This window comes from Centroberyx affinis, unplaced genomic scaffold, assembly GCF_046629955.1.
Source record: "Centroberyx affinis isolate AG114_WGS23_722 - 3 ecotype Tasmania unplaced genomic scaffold, CSIRO-AGI_Caff_v1 ptg000369l_1, whole genome shotgun sequence".
NCBI classification, from domain to species: domain Eukaryota; kingdom Metazoa; phylum Chordata; class Actinopteri; order Beryciformes; family Berycidae; genus Centroberyx; species Centroberyx affinis.
The window spans coordinates 1,053,064-1,071,227 of NW_027279040.1; the positions used below are offsets into that span (position 1 = coordinate 1,053,064).

General features: G+C 41.9%; 1 protein-coding gene across 4 annotated transcripts; it reads left to right on the top strand.

The window, feature by feature from the left end:
• The first annotated feature begins 1,050 nt into the window (after positions 1–1,050).
• On the top strand, positions 1,051–17,920 carry btbd10b (BTB (POZ) domain containing 10b). 4 transcript variants are annotated; one of them, XM_071515803.1, is made up of 9 exons: positions 1,051–1,284; positions 1,767–1,914; positions 9,071–9,267; positions 9,684–9,999; positions 10,142–10,244; positions 10,960–11,080; positions 13,174–13,371; positions 13,492–13,602; positions 16,834–17,920. In XM_071515803.1, exons 2-9 carry the CDS (start codon positions 1,814–1,816, stop codon positions 17,163–17,165), a joined length of 1,479 nt encoding a protein of 492 aa, XP_071371904.1. In that variant the 5' UTR covers positions 1,051–1,284; positions 1,767–1,813; the 3' UTR covers positions 17,166–17,920. The 4 variants fall into 4 exon arrangements, with proteins under 4 accessions (XP_071371904.1, XP_071371908.1, XP_071371903.1 ...); XM_071515802.1 differs by having other exon boundaries at positions 1,279–1,345; XM_071515804.1 differs by having other exon boundaries at positions 1,279–1,345; positions 9,074–9,267.
• Positions 17,921–18,164: the final 244 nt, after the last annotated feature.

Consider the following 18,164-nt stretch of genomic DNA (forward strand, 5'->3'; position numbering starts at 1 on the left):
CTGGGGCAAGATTTTTCTCCAGTGGATAGTGTAAATATTCCAATATTTTGGCTGTTTCATAGACTTTTGCCTATTTTAAATGTATGAAATTGGCCAAATATGAAAAAACACAGAATTGTTTTATGTGTAGTGATGTAGCCTGTACATTAACATAATGAAAAGTGAATCCACATGATATGTTTGAATAGAGTTTTTATATGGCAATCTAACGCTTCAGTGTCACTGTGTGTTATCTTTAGGCCACTGAGGTTGCCAGTGACACACTTTTTTTTTTTTTTTTTTTTTTTTTAAACAAACTACCCTTCTCATTCTCATTAAACTCAGCCGTCTATGAACAGTGGCATTTTGGCGTAAGACTAAACTTTATGAGCTTGTTGATACCATGGATGTATTAAACTAGGTTGATACAGGGAGAGAGGAAGCAAAGAGGGGTCTCTCTCGAACTCTCGAAGCATATCCGGAAGGAAGTTGGGATACATTAGACTCGTTTGAGATGAGCAAGTCCTGCACATGGATGTATTAGGTCCTGCACTCCTGCGTAGTTTTGACTTGACCACCGACTTGCTTGATCCGTTGCATGATGGTTAGAAAGGTTGTCCGACTTGCTCCGCCGAGCCACGGGACTGCGCGGGCCACGGGAATCTCGCGGCTTGGTGGCGGCTGCAGTTTTTGGAACGAGGCGCAGTTGTATCACACACCCACAGTGACATGAAGAGACTTAAATTTTTATATCTATTCCAACATGTCACTCCATGAGCAGTCCGTATACCATTTTATTAGAACGCTATGTAATATTTTCCATAAATGCCACCTGTAATGCCTACATTAAAATAAAAATAAGTAACGTGAAGGTCTGGGTTGTTAGAGCACAGTGAGTGTGGGTGGCGGTAATGCACCTTTTAAATTGTTTATCAACCGCCGTTAAACAAAACTGAAGAAGAAGAAAAAGAGCAGCGAGTGTGCAGTCGGAAGTGTTCGGCTTGTTGATTCCTCGCCTGACTGCACTCGGCTACTCTCGTCTAGTTTCCAGGCGTGCAGGTAGTCATCTCAAACGAACCTATTTTTGCAAACATATATCGCGAGAGCCACCAGCGTCAAACATCGATTTCCTTATTAGGAAAGTAAAGAATCGCTCAACCGGCGATTAGACAGATCGATCATCATAAACGACTTCCATTAATCAACTTTGCTTTTTAGACATGTAGCTAGTGTAGCAAGTGGATTACGATCTTTGTTTTTACGTCAGTGCGTGAGCGGCCCGTCACGTCGTTGGACGTCAGCTGGGTGAGTGAATATTTTGAACGGAGATGGCTGGTTAGCTAGCGAATGGGATTTCACTATAGCGGTAACCTTAACTGTATTTAATATTTTAGCTAAATCTACCTAGCAAATGAAACTCATTTATGATTTTTGATATAACTTCAATAGCTACTTAGCAACATTGACAGCTAACGTTACCAGTTTTGTAACCTAACGTTAGCAACACCAGCTAACGTTAGCTAGGTATGCTAACATAGCTAGCTAGTAGTAGGTTGGTTTTGGCAACGTCGTTTATACCAACGTTGGCTGAGATGTTCTGTGGTGTTTACACATCTGTTAACGTTATTTAACGGTAACGACAACGGCGACCATCAAACTTCATCTAGATTCAAGTCGACAGCTAACGTGAACTTAATGACGAACTATTTCGTTAACCGTTAGCGCCGCAGTTCGCAAGGGATTGTTCAAAGCCTTTGAACTGACTTGTTGATTTCGCCATTAACTAGATAATGAACGGTGAAAGATCCAGATTGGACTCCCCTCTGTACGGGTGATGGCAGCACGTCTACAGTCATATGATAGCAACTCCAGTGACACTGAAAACTGGGAACGAAAAACAACAAGCCGACCTCGCAAACTCTGCAAGCATTCGAGGTGAGCCAGCTGAACATCTGATCTGTTAGGAAAAGGTCAAGGGAATATTCACGGAGAGAAGGATGTTAACTATCATCCGACTGATATTGGATTTTAGATCCGTTACACATTTATTACTTTGAATGTGAAATTACATTATGACTGGGATTAAAGTACAGACTGTCAGCTATAATCCAAGGCTATTTCAGTCATATCAGATCAGCAATTGCCCAAAGAAGTGCAGCAGTTTTTGTACATGGTCTTCAGATTGTTATATTAAGTGGTCATTTTCGCATGTTGTCAAAAATAAACGTGTAACTTTTAGAATTTGGCAACTAATAAATACTCCCTGATTGTTATGATGTATAAAATTTGGTGCTTTCCAGGTACTGACTAAATCACATCAACTGAGCATCAAACATATTTAAATGCTTGGTGGCCCTATTTGCTTCACAGCCAGTTGCTACTGGGGTGATTGTATTCAGCTTTACTCGTGATAGGCAAAGCTACAAAGTACCCATATATAGATACATAAGTACAAAGGTTCATAATATATAAGACTCAGCAAACCACGCTGGTGGAGTGGGTGTTTCATTAGCATTCCACAATGATATAGACATGCTGTTGAGGATGTGTTTGCACTCTATAAAACTGACTCAAGCAAGTGAAATACACCTAGTGTGATGTGTTTTTGCGAGTTTGTCTCAGCCGTGGCCAGCAACAGACTGCACCCCAGCAGCCTGGTGTGACCGGAGTGAGACCTTACCAGCTATATTTGATGTCCCTTTATGTCTCCCCAAACAACCTCTGTTACTCCATCTCAGTCCCTCTGTGCAACAGCAATTTGCTTCATTAGATGTTTTTGAGAGATTTACATTTTATCAGTATATTTGCAAAATCATTTTACAGAGATGGTAATTGCTACATAATAACATTTCTTAGGAAAACATTATTACATGTTATACACCTTTTCATTTGCAGGAGCAAATTGTTGGCTTTATGACAACGACAATCCTTTTCATATTTGTGTCAAATGCAAGATACCAGACCTAAAAATATCTGAATGAAACAGCCCTACGTAGGAGAACTTAATTGTCGGCCATACTTAATTTGATAATACTCTGGTGCAATGTGGAGTATGGAACTATACAAGGGTCTGAGTAATCAAACCAGCCTAAAATCATCAGACTCTGGCAACAAGATGCTTCAGCAGCTGTTTCTCCCTTTTAATTTGTGTGTAGAGTTCTTCTGTTGAACACTAACATATGTGGTTTAGAATTTAGGTTTATATGCTTCAGTGGGGCAGACACAGAATGAGACTCCTTTGGGGACAGTGTTGGCAAAATGACTGATGGTTGAATGTCATTTGGACCTTAGTTTTATATATAGAAAACAACAAGCAATTTTATTTACTTTTTAGCCTTGTACAAACTGGCAAGCAGCTCAGTCTGTTCTGGCACTGACGTGTTTTCTGTACCTCTGAGACCCTAGTAGCTGTGGTGATAGAGCTCTCTGCTGGACAGATGCTATATTGCCAATTCTCAACAGTTGCCAGTTGCTTAAGGCTTCATTTTGCCATTATTTGTTTTTATTATTTGGTGCCACATCTGTGAATGTGGCTGTATATAAACAAAATGTCTGTAAACCTTATAATGTTGGTTGGCCCATATCTGTCAGGGCAGGTCATGGTTAAGTGAAAAAGACAGACTACTCCATAAAGACACAAGAACATTTGGCTATGTATCAAAAATAATATGACATTTTTATTTATTGTTTATCTTTTCCTTCAAACATAGCCACCATTATTTCACTGAAGCATTCCTCTATCATTTCTGCATCAGTGCATCAGAGAAAGCCTTTTTGTGCTTGCCAAGACCGAAGCCACTCTAGAGAGTCTTCTGTTACTCTTCCTTGTAGTGTGACAGGTTTGAAGAATCTGTTCGTGGCTTGAAATTACATTTTCAGCTGATTGAGATTTGTTGTCCTTTCCTCTGTGTTCTGGGGATGTAGCTCAAAATAACTGATTTGTTTCATAATGGTGTTTCACATTGCCACTCTTGACATGGCTGCTGTCCCACTGCAAATCAAACACATTGGTGTGGTGCTTGACTGGGGGAGAATGAATGTGTACTTTGTAGTCCTTTCATCTTTAAATGCACGATTCCCACTGTCACCTTTCCCTATCTTTGCTGTTTTTGAGCACACCATCTTTTGTTTGAATTTGCTGTTGCAGATTTAGCTAGCTCACGTGTGTCACTGACAGACTGACAGCTCACACACACGCAGCAAGCAAGACTGAGATAGGAGAGTAAAAATAGATGGCTTAATATAGACAAATTGGGAATATTCAACGTGCTGCACGCAGACATAAAAAAACAACCTTCCTATAGGTGGAAAAAACATTCACTCTGGGTCTGAAATAATTTGTGTTTGGGTCCAGATCCAGTCCACCTATTGAGCACTACTGCCTTATAAGTGATGTAGCCTAGTGCATACAGCTTTTTTTATTATTATACTTAAAAAGAAATGTAGATGCTATGGTAATCTTACTTGGTGATTTATTATCTATTTTATTCATTTTGGCCAGTAATAATGAGAACCATGCATAGTTGTCTACCTGGTTCAAACCAGGGATATTTCCCATATCTCCTGTTTTTTCTTCTTTTTTTAATATAATCTTTTTGCCCTTCTGTGTCCCCATCCGTCCTCCAAATACAATAATCCTGCCAGAATTATTGTCCTGCAGCTGCTGCCCATCATCTGTCGTCTTTTTTTTCTCTTTATGAAATTAATGAATAACTCATTTACAGCTGATTTTCTGCCTTAATTGGTATTTTTGATGAGTCCGTAAATGAGTTCAAAAAGAAGAATTGACTACAGAGGCTTTTGGAATCTCTTTGCATTTCTCCTACATTGCCTCACTCAACTTCTGATTTAGATTTTTGAAGAACATAGATGTGTGAAAATTAGGGCTGAAAGATGTATCATATTTTTATTGTTATCGTGATATGAATTTCCGCAATAAAAGGGCTGCAATAAGTGGAAGAGAGTGTAATACTGTTGCTGTAACTTAATAAAGTGACAACAACTAAATCAGTGTTAATATTACTTGCTTACACAAACAGTATTACACTCTCTTCAGTACAACTGAGCGGCAGTCGGCTGGCAGTGTATTGACCGGAACAACTGGCAAAAGCCAAGCGTTATGGGAAGGGCTAAAATCCTTCTTACAGCTTTTTTGATTTTATCTAAGACAAGGAGAAGATGGTGGGTGGGATGACAAAGCATCTTTTGTGCTTAGGTTTTGGCCTTTAGGCCTATTATTTTCACAAAGTTTGCCGGTTGCACTGATGCTGGAAATTTCTTTCATTACACAGCAAACAGTATTCATTGTTGGGGTCCATACTTTCAGCACATGCAATCAGAGACACATTGAAATAGTATGCCTTAATCTTTGTATTTATCGCATTTCATATCACCATCACAATATCCAAAAAGTTAATTGCACATCGCATATTTTCTACATATCGTGCAGCCCTAGTGCAAATAGATGTGTGTAAACCAGATGACAAAGCTATATGAGACACTGGGTGCATTCCATTTGGTAACGATTTCTCCTCGTCTCCTCGCCTCGCGTCTCTTGCTCGACTCCTCGGTCAAAGGTCACGGAGGAAACGAGGAGAAGATGCGAGGAGGCGAGTGAACCTGGCTTGTCAATTGGAACATCCTCACACCGCCATATTGAACTGACGTGTCAAGCGTTGCGTTGAGGCTCCTCCCACACAGGATGACAGCTGTCTAAATTATTCTAAGGCTCATGTTTTATCCACATAAAAACGTTTAACAAAGTTCAGATTAATGTTTAATTCATCTAAATTATGCCAGCCTCTAGTGAGCCTTGTCTACCTCATGAAGGTAGAACACTTCAAAAAAATCCCTAATGCCTAAAAAGCGTTTCTGTTTCTGTTTTTATTCAGTTTTTTTTGTTATTCTGTCTGCTGTATGCTACATTTTAATTTTGTGAAGCACTTTGCAGCACTGATAAGAAGGTGCTATACAAATTGTCCAACTTTTATCCTTTATGCGACTTGGATTAGACAACGATCATGTGGGCTGTTTGACACTTACTGGCAATGAACCAAAGTGCTTTCTTTTTATTCCTAAATAAATAAATACAATTCCCAAATAACCATAGATCTAGCTGTAAGAGCAAAATGTGCGATTTAAAACAAGGAAATGCTGTTAATGTTTAGTAAGAATTTATTCTCCAGAAGAGAAATTCCATGGCAACACACACAAACACAATTCATAAGCATGATGAACACTGAATGAGAGACACATCAAACAAACGCAGCAAACCAACTGGTGATCCAGAGAAGACACAGAAGTGATTCCAGCAGTGATTCCGGCCTTTATGATGAAAATATGTCCTGTCATGGCAACGGTCATTGCCAAGGTTATGAATATGGTGAGAATGGAAACAGAGGTAGGCTACGCCTAAAAGGCAGAGAAATTTTTATTTATTTTTTTTACATTAAAAAAAATAAATTAAATTGTCTCTAATATAGTTGAAAATCGCTCCGTCTGCTGCTCAGCCCGTGCGTCCTCGGTCACTTCCCGGAGAAACCCCAGCAGCGCTCCCTCTCCTCTTCGCCTCTTGGCTGCCGGGGGAACCGAGGAAGCTGCGGAATTCACACATGGGAGCGGGCAGCAGCATCTGATGGCCCCGGTTGCTCATCAGGGGGACTGGGATCGGGGCTGGATGGGGAGCGCACAGCGGCTGACTCCGGCTGCTGGTCCACACGAGTCTATTAAAGCGGGAGGGAGCGCCGATGGCATCCCGCCGGTAGTCTCATGCATGAGGGAGAACCGGGGCCAGGCCGTAGCCGTTTGCTCCCCATCTTCAGACCCAGAGCCCGGTGCTGCTAACTTGAGGTCCTATTAGAAAGAGACGCGCATGGTAAAAGAGTCGCATGTGTGCATTTATAGGCTATTTCTATATGTCCTAATGAACGGATTTCATTCAGGCTTATTAGATCATGGAATGTCATTTATATTAATGATAAATAACTATAAAATAAAATTCACGTTACTTGCCCCCACTCACCCTCTCTATGCGCTGGAGGATCAGCTGGCGCGTCTCCTCTGTCCCTATAATCACATTCAAGCCTTAAGATCATTTCCTGATGCCTATGTGGGAAAAGTTTGACATCCTACAACTACAACAGATCTGTCAGTATATGAACCTTTAACGTATAACCCTTCATTAACAAATGTTCGTCTAACATTTAAAACCTCTGCTATTTCTGTTTGAAGAATATATAACAAGTTGGGGCTACTTACACCTGTGGATTTTTTTTTCTGCCAATGTCCGCACGTTTTCCGATGGTATGGAGGCGGGCTTGTATCCGCACGTGCCAATGGTTAATTGCCTTCACTCATTATTTCCGCATCGAGGATACACCTGAGTATCCTCCGACCACGCCTTATTGGAGGACGGAGGCGAGGATACTTGAAGGATCCTTCATGCATCTTTTAACCAATTGGAACATCCTTAATGATGGCGGCTCATTTTTGGATGCCGGGTCAGCGAGGAGACGAGGTCGCGAGGACGGAGGAGGAGACACAAGACAATGCACCCGAGGAGACATGAAGGATCCTTCATGCGTTTTTTGACCAATTGGAACATCCTTCATGATGGCGGCTCATTTTTGGATGCCGAGTCACCGAGGAGACGAGGCCGCGAGGACGGAGGAGAGGATGCATTTTGGCCAAATGGAATGCACCCTCTGTTAAAGTATAAGGGGAAATGATCAAAGTCTATCTTGTACTAGTGTGCCGTGGCTAGGCCAACTCAATGGTTAAAATAAATATTAAGAACGTAAAAAGGATTAAAATGCCGACAACGCCACCTAGGAATTGGAAGGAGCCTAGGACTCCATTAAAAAGGCTACACAGGTTCTTTTAAAATCAGGGGTGAGCAGAGTTAAAACCACAACGCAGAGGTAGCTAATTAAAAGGGTTTATTATGATAAAACAAATGTAAAAAGGTAAAAATGTTTAAGAATCCTAAAGTCTAAAAATAAAAAGCAAGCTAAAACATCCCCCTTATCAGTCCATTCAGTCAGTGTCTCTCCGTCGAAGGGATCACCAGTCCACACGAATGCCAGCACACGATGAATGTCGGCAGCCACGAAGCCCTCGGCGGTCTGTCTTCCTCCCCACGCCAACAGCTATGGCCGCCGCGGTCTCCTCTCCGGGGCTCCACTCGTTCGGGGTCCTGAAACAGATAACACCGCCAGTATCCTCCAGACACAACTCTAGCACACCACCTACTTGCCCGGCCCCGCAGCCGGCCCTCTCGGTGTCCGCCGCAAAATACTGGTAACAAATACTCACGGTTTTCCTGGGCGGCAACGTCACGCTACCGACCCAGGCTGGAGTACTCACTTCGAACGGACACGGGCTACTGCGCTTCGGGCTACCAGGGTGGCTCGTCTGCTGGACTGGTGGCTCATCTTCTGGACTGGTGGCTCGTCTTCTGAGCTGCGGGTTCAGCGGGGGACGCCTTCAGTTCTTTGTGGTTCTCCCTCTTTTAATCGCTGCCGTTTCTCACTTCACCAGCGCTCCACACCTGTTGCCAATTTGCTGATTACTTCCTGGGTGGGTCTGTGCCTGTGTGCTTCAGGGCAGTTGGGAAAACACACCACATCCAATAGCATGCAAAACCATAAAAACACACCACTCCAATAAAACAACTGATTAAAAGAATCATTAAAAAAGTCACAGCAAACACAACGAACACACAATCCAAAACATGCCAAAAAGTAATTAAAACATGCATAAAACCCCATCGCACTGACCCCGTCACACTAGGCTACTTGTTGAATCATATTGGCTAAGTTAAAGACTACACAAATTCCATGTGATTGAGGCCAAATGTTGTGGGTAATTCTATCCCCCGTTCAGATGTGTTGTTTTAATCATGTCTTGATTTTTGTCAAGCACAAGTTCTGCACACCACTGGAAAGACTGGGTGTGCCTGTCTGTCAACATATCTTCACAACTCCTCAGTGTAAAGCTATGAAACAAAAGGTTGAATGTTATGCGGAGCCTTGAGAGACAGAGGAATGTTGCAGGAATGTTAAGTATGCTTTTCTGCTCTTCTCTTCAAAAGCAGCAGTCAGGCCCGTGCATCTCGAGTGGAGGCCGACCAGGGGAAGATGAGCCTGCATGGTGCCAGTGGGGGCTGTGACCGTTCACGTGACCGCCGCCGCTCCAGCGATCGCTCCCGGGACTCCTCACATGAGAGAGAAGGCCAGCTCACCCCCTGCATTCGCAACGTCACCTCACCCACCCGCCAACACAACAGTGGTGAGTATGTACTGAAAGAATAGAGGGCTTATATGGAGGTTGACACGTGTCTTTTTCAGATGTCTCTCTTTTTCTATCCTGGCTGTTTTATATTAAGAATTACTAGCGAATGGCAAATTCTCTAATAGACATTAAAGACGGCACCAGCTGTGGTTGCCAGGAGATTTCTGATGCAACTGTAAAAGCCTCTGTATAGAGAGCAAGAATAAGTGTAAATGGATATTCTAATATGATCATGGGTCAAGTCGCGATAGGTGTTGTGTAGCAGCCATTGATGTTGCATAAATGATTGAAAATTTCTATTGATAATGCAGTAATTACTTGTTTCTAATGGGATGTGTGCTCTGTAGCCTATGTGCTAAGTTGGTAGAGAAACCCTCCCTCCATGAGCCTTTGTTCTGTCCGTCTGTGTGTAGACCGTGAACGGGATGGCGGCCCGTCATCCAGGCCCAGTAGCCCACGGCCTCAGAGAGTCTCCCCCAGCGGCTCCAGCAGCAGCGGGGTGGTCAGCAGTCGCAACAGCAGCCTGTCCAGCACAGAAGGCACCTTCAAAAGCCTGGGAGTCGGAGAAATGGTTTTTGTCTATGAGAATCCCAAGGAGGGAGGAGGCGGCGCCAGTGTTGGAACCCGAAGCATTAGGACCTCAGAGAGGGTCACTCTGATTGTTGACAACACACGCTTTGTGGTCGACCCTTCCATCTTCACTGCACAACCCAATACCATGTTGGGCAGGTAGAGCACAAACTTAACATCTTCATTCTTTGTCCTCACTCGGTGTAGCTGAAGTATCCTACTAAACAGTAGTGTATTTGAATATATTTCGCATTGCTATTTTCTGTGATTTGGTGAATAACCCAAAGCTGCCTTCTTTCAGGATGTTTGGATCTGGAAGGGAGCACAACTTCACGCGGCCCAATGAGAAGGGGGAGTACGAGGTGGCTGAGGGCATCAGCTCCACAGTTTTCCGAGCCATTCTGGTCAGTTTCTCTGGGTTACCAAGCCCAACACTCTTTTCTTGTCAATGTCAATCATTTTTTTCAAATAGTAAAAGTGTAGACACACTAGATTCAAATGCTTGTCAACCATCTAATCCTTGCACATCAGCTGTTCACCGTAACCGCATCTGATAGTGTAAGAAAAAATGTTTTTTTTTTTTAATCAAAGCTGATTTTTGTTGCCTCATGAAATCAATACTTAGGCTACATCAGTGTGCATTGTCTCTGGGCTGCTGAGGTGAAAATGGTAGCTGGAATTTGTAACAGTTAAAATGGTTGACAATCAAGCCTCACTCAGGCTGCAGAAACAAGTGTTACCACTTGTTTTACTTTTTTTTTTACAATAATCAAGACAGTATTGGCACATAAAGTATTATTTTGCTTTGGTATAAGATATTCATTTTTCAGTATGCTAACCTGATTTAACTTTGCTTTTTCAACCTTCAAATTTACATGAAGATTGTGTGTTCACCACTGGTATTCAGTGACATATGTTGCATGTATGTAGGCATATTTTGATATGTGTTAGAAGTATCATTATTAGACCAAAGTGAAATAATGCTAAAGAGAAGCATCATTGGCTTTGAGGCTCGGGTAGGTTTAGGCAAGTGATTTTATGTTGATATTTTATGTTATTAGTGAAAGAGTAATGTGGTTTTTAAAATGGCTGTCTTTGGGATTTCTATCTAATTGGCAGGATTACTACAAATCTGGGATAATCCGTTGCCCTGATGGAATCTCCATCCCTGAGTTGCGGGAGGCGTGTGACTATCTGTGCATCTCCTTCGACTACAGCACCATCAAGTGTAGAGACCTTAGTGAGTATCCTCTCTGGGACAGTGTAACAGTTAATGGTAACCTGTTAAAGGTGATGTTGTAAAGAAGAAGAAGCAAGTCAGTTGGAAAATGTGACAGTTCTTTTGAAAAAATAGCCTAAATGGGTTCAATAATATAACCCTTAATCCTTTATCTCATAGTTAATTAAGCATTTCACATCCAAAGTCATAAGGGTAGAGCAACAGCACATTAAACAAGCACGTAATCCTGCAACCAGATTGGTGCAGGTTACCTTATTGGGGCCAATGGGACAAGTGGTAGCCTAAAGTTGGCCTATAATTGTTTAGATTGTGCAGTCACTAATAAAGATGTTCATTAATTGCCCTAATCGACATGTGGACAACATCAATCAGTGTTACCAAACTAAATGGTTCATTTTGGTGTAGGGCTTCTTAGCAATTTTCCACCAATACACTATCTTTTAAATTGGCCATGTCAAGTACCATAATGTAAACATTCTGTGCTTGCTGGGTTCAAGATTCAAACTCTGTTTGAATAGTTTGCCAAACCAGCATCAGAACGCATATAGAGCCCATGTTTTGTACTCCAGTATGGAGCAATTTAGTCCCATGGTGTTCAATTGGTAAATAGCAGTTTTTAGTCACGGTAGCTTGGCAATTATCCCTCTTAAAATCAACTTCCTTAAATCAGTCCTCATATTCATGAAATTTCCTTTAGCTCATAACTGTGGCATTGCAACTTTCAAATAAATCATCCTTTTCATTTGAAGTATCAATGGTAGCATCAAACCTGTTTCCCTCGGGACCCCAAGCTTTGCCCCAGGAAAGTAGTTACTGCAGATGCCAAGTGCCTCAGAGTGAGGAGTCGAATTGGTGTAATTGGTGTGATGTGCCATTCATATTTGAAAAGCTAGTAGAGCCATCTAAAGTCACCAGTCATAGCCACATGCTCCACGGGAATAGATGGATCAAATACAGCACCTGGATTGGAACATCTGAAATAAGTATAAAAACAGAAACATATCCCTCTTGAATACACCACAAACATTGTCATTTAACGCATACGCATTATTGCAGGCTGTTTGCACATCTCATTTCAGTTAAGAAAAATAAGTTGATAGACAAACACAAGCCTTATGATGCTCGGTCTTAATATGGCGATTGAGGTAATCCTGCCTATAATTAGTGCATGGCAACTCTACAAAGGCTCTCAGCCACATCTCGCTTTACTCTCTGCCTGTGTGACCTGCACAGTCTATAAAACATCCCTCTGAACAGTGCATTCTCTTGCTAAGTAAAATGATGGGGCTCTATAAAAAATTGTTAACATATATATTTGTTTTTCAATCTCCCGTGCTCTATTTTGTTCAGCCAATTGCTATAGTGATCTTTAGTGGGCAGCGACTGAGCGACCCGTTTAGGATTCCAGCTAGAGACACCTCCAGCCTAGATAAAACTTCTCCACTTTTTCCCTGACATTGCGACACACTGCCTTGATGAAAGCTGCCACATATGTGGTGGGTAGGCCTAACCTATCAAATCATTAATAATGTGTTTCCTGAGTTGAGTTGTTACTGGAGATGTTCGGGAATTGGTGCGTCTCTGCTAGAAACGTTTGGGTCTCCAGTGATCTTAGGTAGTCATGAATTTCAACTTTGTGGGCACTGAAAGCTTGTTTTGCATGTAAAGCCCCGCCTTAGAATGCAATGGAGCATCAGTAGATCTAGGCCTATATGTGCAGTTAAGCAACATATCACCAACATTTGCTTACAGAAGTAAGCATCTCAATTTTTATTTAGGTGTCACTGCACAGCCATCTTGGCATTAAACAACAGGTGTTTTTAATCAAATGCCAAATATGCTAAATTAATGGCAGCCACAGTCAGTGAGCAGCATTTATGGTAATGTGCCATATTGACAGAAAAATGCATGAAACACTGTGAGTGTGAAACATATTCACTACACACTACACATTTTGCTAACGCTTTCATATGGTTTTGATGTAGAAGCTTTGAACTGCAGCAGCTGCTGCCTCCTCGTCTGTGCTTATTGTCAGCAACATTTGGTCGGTGCAGTGGCAACCTAACTGACAACCTCGTCTCTTCTATTCTCAGGTGCCCTGATGCATGAGTTGTCAAATGATGGAGCACGGCGGCAATTTGAGTTTTACCTGGAGGAGATGGTTCTGCCTTTGATGGTTGCCAGTGCCCAGAGCGGAGAGAGGGAATGTCACATTGTAGTACTTACTGATGATGATGTGGTGGACTGGGACGAAGAATATCCACCACAAATGGGAGAGGAGTACTCACAGAGTGAGGATACACACTTAGTATAGCGTATACACACATACACATGCAGGCCCAGTGTGATATACAAAACACAAATGGATAATAATGAACATTGAGTTTCTATGATTTGTCTTCTCTTTGCAGTCATATACAGCACAAAACTGTACAGATTTTTCAAGTATATTGAGAACCGAGATGTTGCCAAATCCGTTTTAAAGGAGAGAGGATTGAAGAAAATCAGATTGGGCATTGAAGGTAAGTTTGGAGTGTTGAATGGTAAATAGCCAAGCTTTTAATCTCTCTCGACAGAATATTCATTCAAATAATGAGCTCAATGTTACTTAAATGGAGATAGCTTCCATTGAAATGCATATTGCTTAAACAAACAAACATGGTTTTAGGTGGTGATTAAAGCACCACAGCAGGACATCAGAAAAAATGAAACTAAAAGAAAGTACACAATGTATGGGAACCACACTCTATGTCAAAAGTAATGCTTATTTACCTAGAGCATATTAAAAACACAGTGTTTCAGCCTTCACCAGACAACAATCAAGAAAATGCAGCAATATATACACACCAAAGACATTGGGAGAAACACAAAGACGATCGATTTGCTGCTGGCGTTCCTCCTACCTACATAAAGATGCATGGGCACTTAATGGCATATATGGCTGTGGTCTGGTCACATTGCAGTTGATTATGCATCTTATGGGAATAGACCTGTCAGATCACGGGTGTGAAAACTGATTTATTTTCTTTGTAAAATTGCATTGTGCGCAGTTAGCACACTGGTAATTCCCTGAAGGGAGATTGGCTAATGTGGTGGGGTGTTTATCAGGAGTGATTTCACCGGCGATATTTTCCTTCCTTCCTCTTGTGCAATGGTTGTGTTGAAGAGGGGGGCCAGGTGAGGGATCTGAGGATACGATAAGCCAGTGTTTGAGGATAGATAGAAGCTCAGGGGGACATTGGGGGAGTAGGTGGTGAGGAATTGGAATGGAACATGTTGAGGTTTCTTTGGTTTCCCTTCTAGGAGTTCTGATTTTTGTATGTTCTTCAAATTCCTTTCTGCTGCATCAAGCCAGTTGTTGTAATAGCCCTTTTCTCTAAATCTACCATCAATTCCTTTTTTTACAGTGAGTGTAGATATTCTCAGTTGAACAGATCCGTTTGATCTTGTGTAGTTGGTTGTCAGGTAGGCTTTTTTAAGAGCTGGTGGGTGTCAACTATGGGCATGTAAGTAATTGTTTTTGTCAGTTGCCTTACGGTATAGGTTGGTGGAAAGATATGGGCCGTTCTTCATCACTGCCGCATTCACAAATTCATGGTTGGTCTCACTGGAGGTGTCCTGTCATAGAGTTCAGATAATCATGAAACACTGCCAGTGAAGCCAGTGTGTCACTTTTCCATAGCAGGGATACATCATTAGTATATTTCTTCCATATGAGGATGTTGCCAAAGAATGGGATAGTGCAAGGGTAAGAACTAGTTTCATCACAGAGGCCAAAATGATTATGGGGGATCTACTGGTTTTCTTGTGTCTACACGATGTGCTTTTGCTTGACTGTATATTGCTGTTGGACATCAAAGGAGACCAGGAGGAGGCACTACTCTGTCACATTACTAAGGCCATCAATAAGTTTCACCAGTGTCTTTCAAGTAGTAACTAAGGGTTTTAGGTGATCAAGAGACATATTTTCCTTGGCTGAGGACGTGCTTGAGACTATGTGTGTCTTCCCTTTGGAACATCTGAGAAGGGTTTGCGTATTGTTATTAAGGTGTAGAAAGAAGAGATTCTGGGGTGGGAGATTCTTGATGTATCCACTCTTGAACCCTTGATCAGTGGTTCCTTGTTGAACTATCTTGTAGGATCTAACTGCAGAGGAATGTAAAATGTGGTATGTGCCAATTGCCTGCTGCATTCAGCAATGCATTTGTCTTTATCCATCCCAACAATTCTCCTTCCCTTGTCTGGTTTGATGAAATGGTCTGTTGTTTCAGACAAATTGTTAGAGTCTGTTGCGCATCCCTCCTGAAATTAGGCTTTTTCACTTTTTTTCTCACTCCAAATTCACACCATCACTCTTCAACATCCACCAGCAGTATGTTTAGATAGATTGATTGTGGTGTTTGTGTAGGTTGAACAAGCTTTTAGATTTGAAGGGGTTAGGACACCAGTGTGACTGCTAGTATCAGCAAAGAATTTCTTCAGTCTGACTTTCCTGAAAAAAGTGTTTGACCAGGTTGGCAGTGAAGAATGTCAGGAGGGATGGGTGAGCACTTGACAGGTAAGTTAATCACTTGGTTGACCCTGGGGAATATATTCATCTCCTGTCTACGCCGCTTGCCCCTCCTGGTCTTCTTCTGCCACTCCAAGGAGCCCTGAACCTCTGGTTGGTGCTATAAAAAGCCTCGGAGGCTTTTGGTATTTCTATGGTTCAATATTACGGTGCCTCCCAGCATGTTTAGGGCCTGATCTGGCTTTTGGGTTGGAATAGGAGCCAGTATTGATGGCTGGGTTTGCCTATGGGTTTTTGGTGGAGGACAGTTACTAATCTTGTACAGCCAAGAGTATACTTCGCCTGTATAGTGATCTGTTAGATTTCATTGGAACTTTTCCCTTTCCTTTATCCTTTATGTCTAGACTTGTAGCAGTGGTTCGACCTCAAAAACACTGTCCATAGACTAAATTACCCCCAACATCTTTTATTCAAGACAGCGCAGCAGAGGAAAAAGAACACAGGCGTTTCATGTCATGACACACTCAGGAAGGCCTAGAGCCAAAATCGTCTGTGTTCTTTTTTCTCCCCTGCACTATCTTGAATAAAAGATGTGAGAGGTACTTTAGTCTACAGACAGTGTTTTGGAGTGTGAACCACTGCTACAAGTCTCAAATGATCCTTCTTGGTTACACACAAACAAAGTTAACGAAACAGTGGACCTGAGTGTGACCTAGTATTGCTTCTCTCTTAACTCTACCCTTTATATCTATACACACCTCATCTCCCTCCCTTCAGAGATGGGTGGGTGTATAAATATATATTGCTGCATTTTCTTGTTGTCTGATGAAGGCCTCCTTGTTCTGAATTGTTATGTTTTAATAAGCTCCAGTTAAATTACTTTTAATGGAGAGTGTGTGGTGTCTATACATTTCATACTTCTTGACTATTTTTGTGGTTGCACCAGTGCTCCTGTTGTTGGAGGCCAGTTTTTCTCCTCTGTAACTAAAATAAAGTTGACATAATGCTGGCACCTCCATGTTTACATTCTGTCCCTGAGTTTTTCTGAAAGATTTACTCATTGGACTGGAAGGAAAAGAGGTCACAGCAGAAAAGGAAGAACAGGACTACTTCTTCTCTAAGCACTGAAATATCGTATCGTGTACTGATCCCCAGCACTTCGGGGTGTTTTAGGTATTCTAGATCAGCAAAATCTGTTAACTTTAACTGAGCTAATGGTTTGTCCTCGCTGTACCTTGGGCAGGCTACCCTACATATAAAGAGAAAGTCAAAAAACGTCCAGGAGGTCGTCCAGAAGTCATCTACAACTATGTCCAGAGGCCCTTCATCCGCATGTCCTGGGAAAAGGAAGAGGGTAAGAGCCGCCATGTGGACTTCCAGTGCGTCAAGTCCAAGTCCATCACTAACCTGGCGGCGGCGGCGGCAGACATCCCCCAGGACCAGCTGGTGGTGATGCACCCTGGCCCACAAGTGGACGAACTGGACATCCTGCCTAACCACCCACCCAGTGGGAATCACTACAGCAACAACTACAACAACGAGCCAGACCCTGATGCACCCTCGCCTGCTCTCTGAGGACAAACACGTCCTCTTTCAATGCCTCTGCCCCTCTTCTTTCTCCTCTAGTCCCTACTCCCAGCATGCTGCAGCATGGAGCGCCAGGGGCACCATAACCATATTGCCTTGACACCTCCTTTGCAGCCTTAGAGCCTCAAGAACCTGGTTGACTGTAGAAAAAAAAAAAAAAGAATACAAGAGGGACATAAGACTGGCGAAAGGCAGAGTTCTCTCTATTATTTTCATTTTGTTTTTTACTTGACCAAAGGAATTTATTTTTCTGTTTGAAATAAATTCAGTAAAACACTTATTATTAACATTATTATTGTTATTATTTAAAATTTACAATGGTTATTGTACCTTATTTTGATGAGTTTGGCTGTGCACTCTTATGTGGTGTTACTGTCTTTTCTCCCTGGTTTTATTTCACTTAGTGAGAATTTTGACTTGATTCTGGGTGGCCTAACTAGTGAATGTGCTTTGGGGAACAGCACAAGACCGGCTATGGAGAAAATGTGACTTTCTGGCCATTGAGGAAAATCTATTGCTATCACCACTCAGTGTCATGATCTCCAGTTGAACTCCCCTCAGATGTCTTTTGAATCTAGTAACGGGGTGGGCAGTCATTGGCTGGATCTGATATGTGATGTTTCGCTCTTTCCACAGCCACGATATTCAGCAGAACACAGGCTGTTGTGGTCAGAATCTTTTTGTGCAAAGCTTGAAATCATTGTTTAAAAAGAAAAGTTGAAATCATAAAATAAAGACATTAAAACCATGGTTCTTTGTATGTTTGATCACCAGTGTAAAGCCTGTTACTAGTTTAACTACTAGTTCATCTTTATACCAAAGATTACTGAACAATATGATTTTGACAGTGGAGTCAAAGGAAGATATGCAAGATTGTATTAAAAATGTCACCTGTGAATACATTTACCATATACATTCAGATAAAATTCACCATATACTGTATATTCATAAGTATTCTTACACAGTACATGTATGATATATTTATTT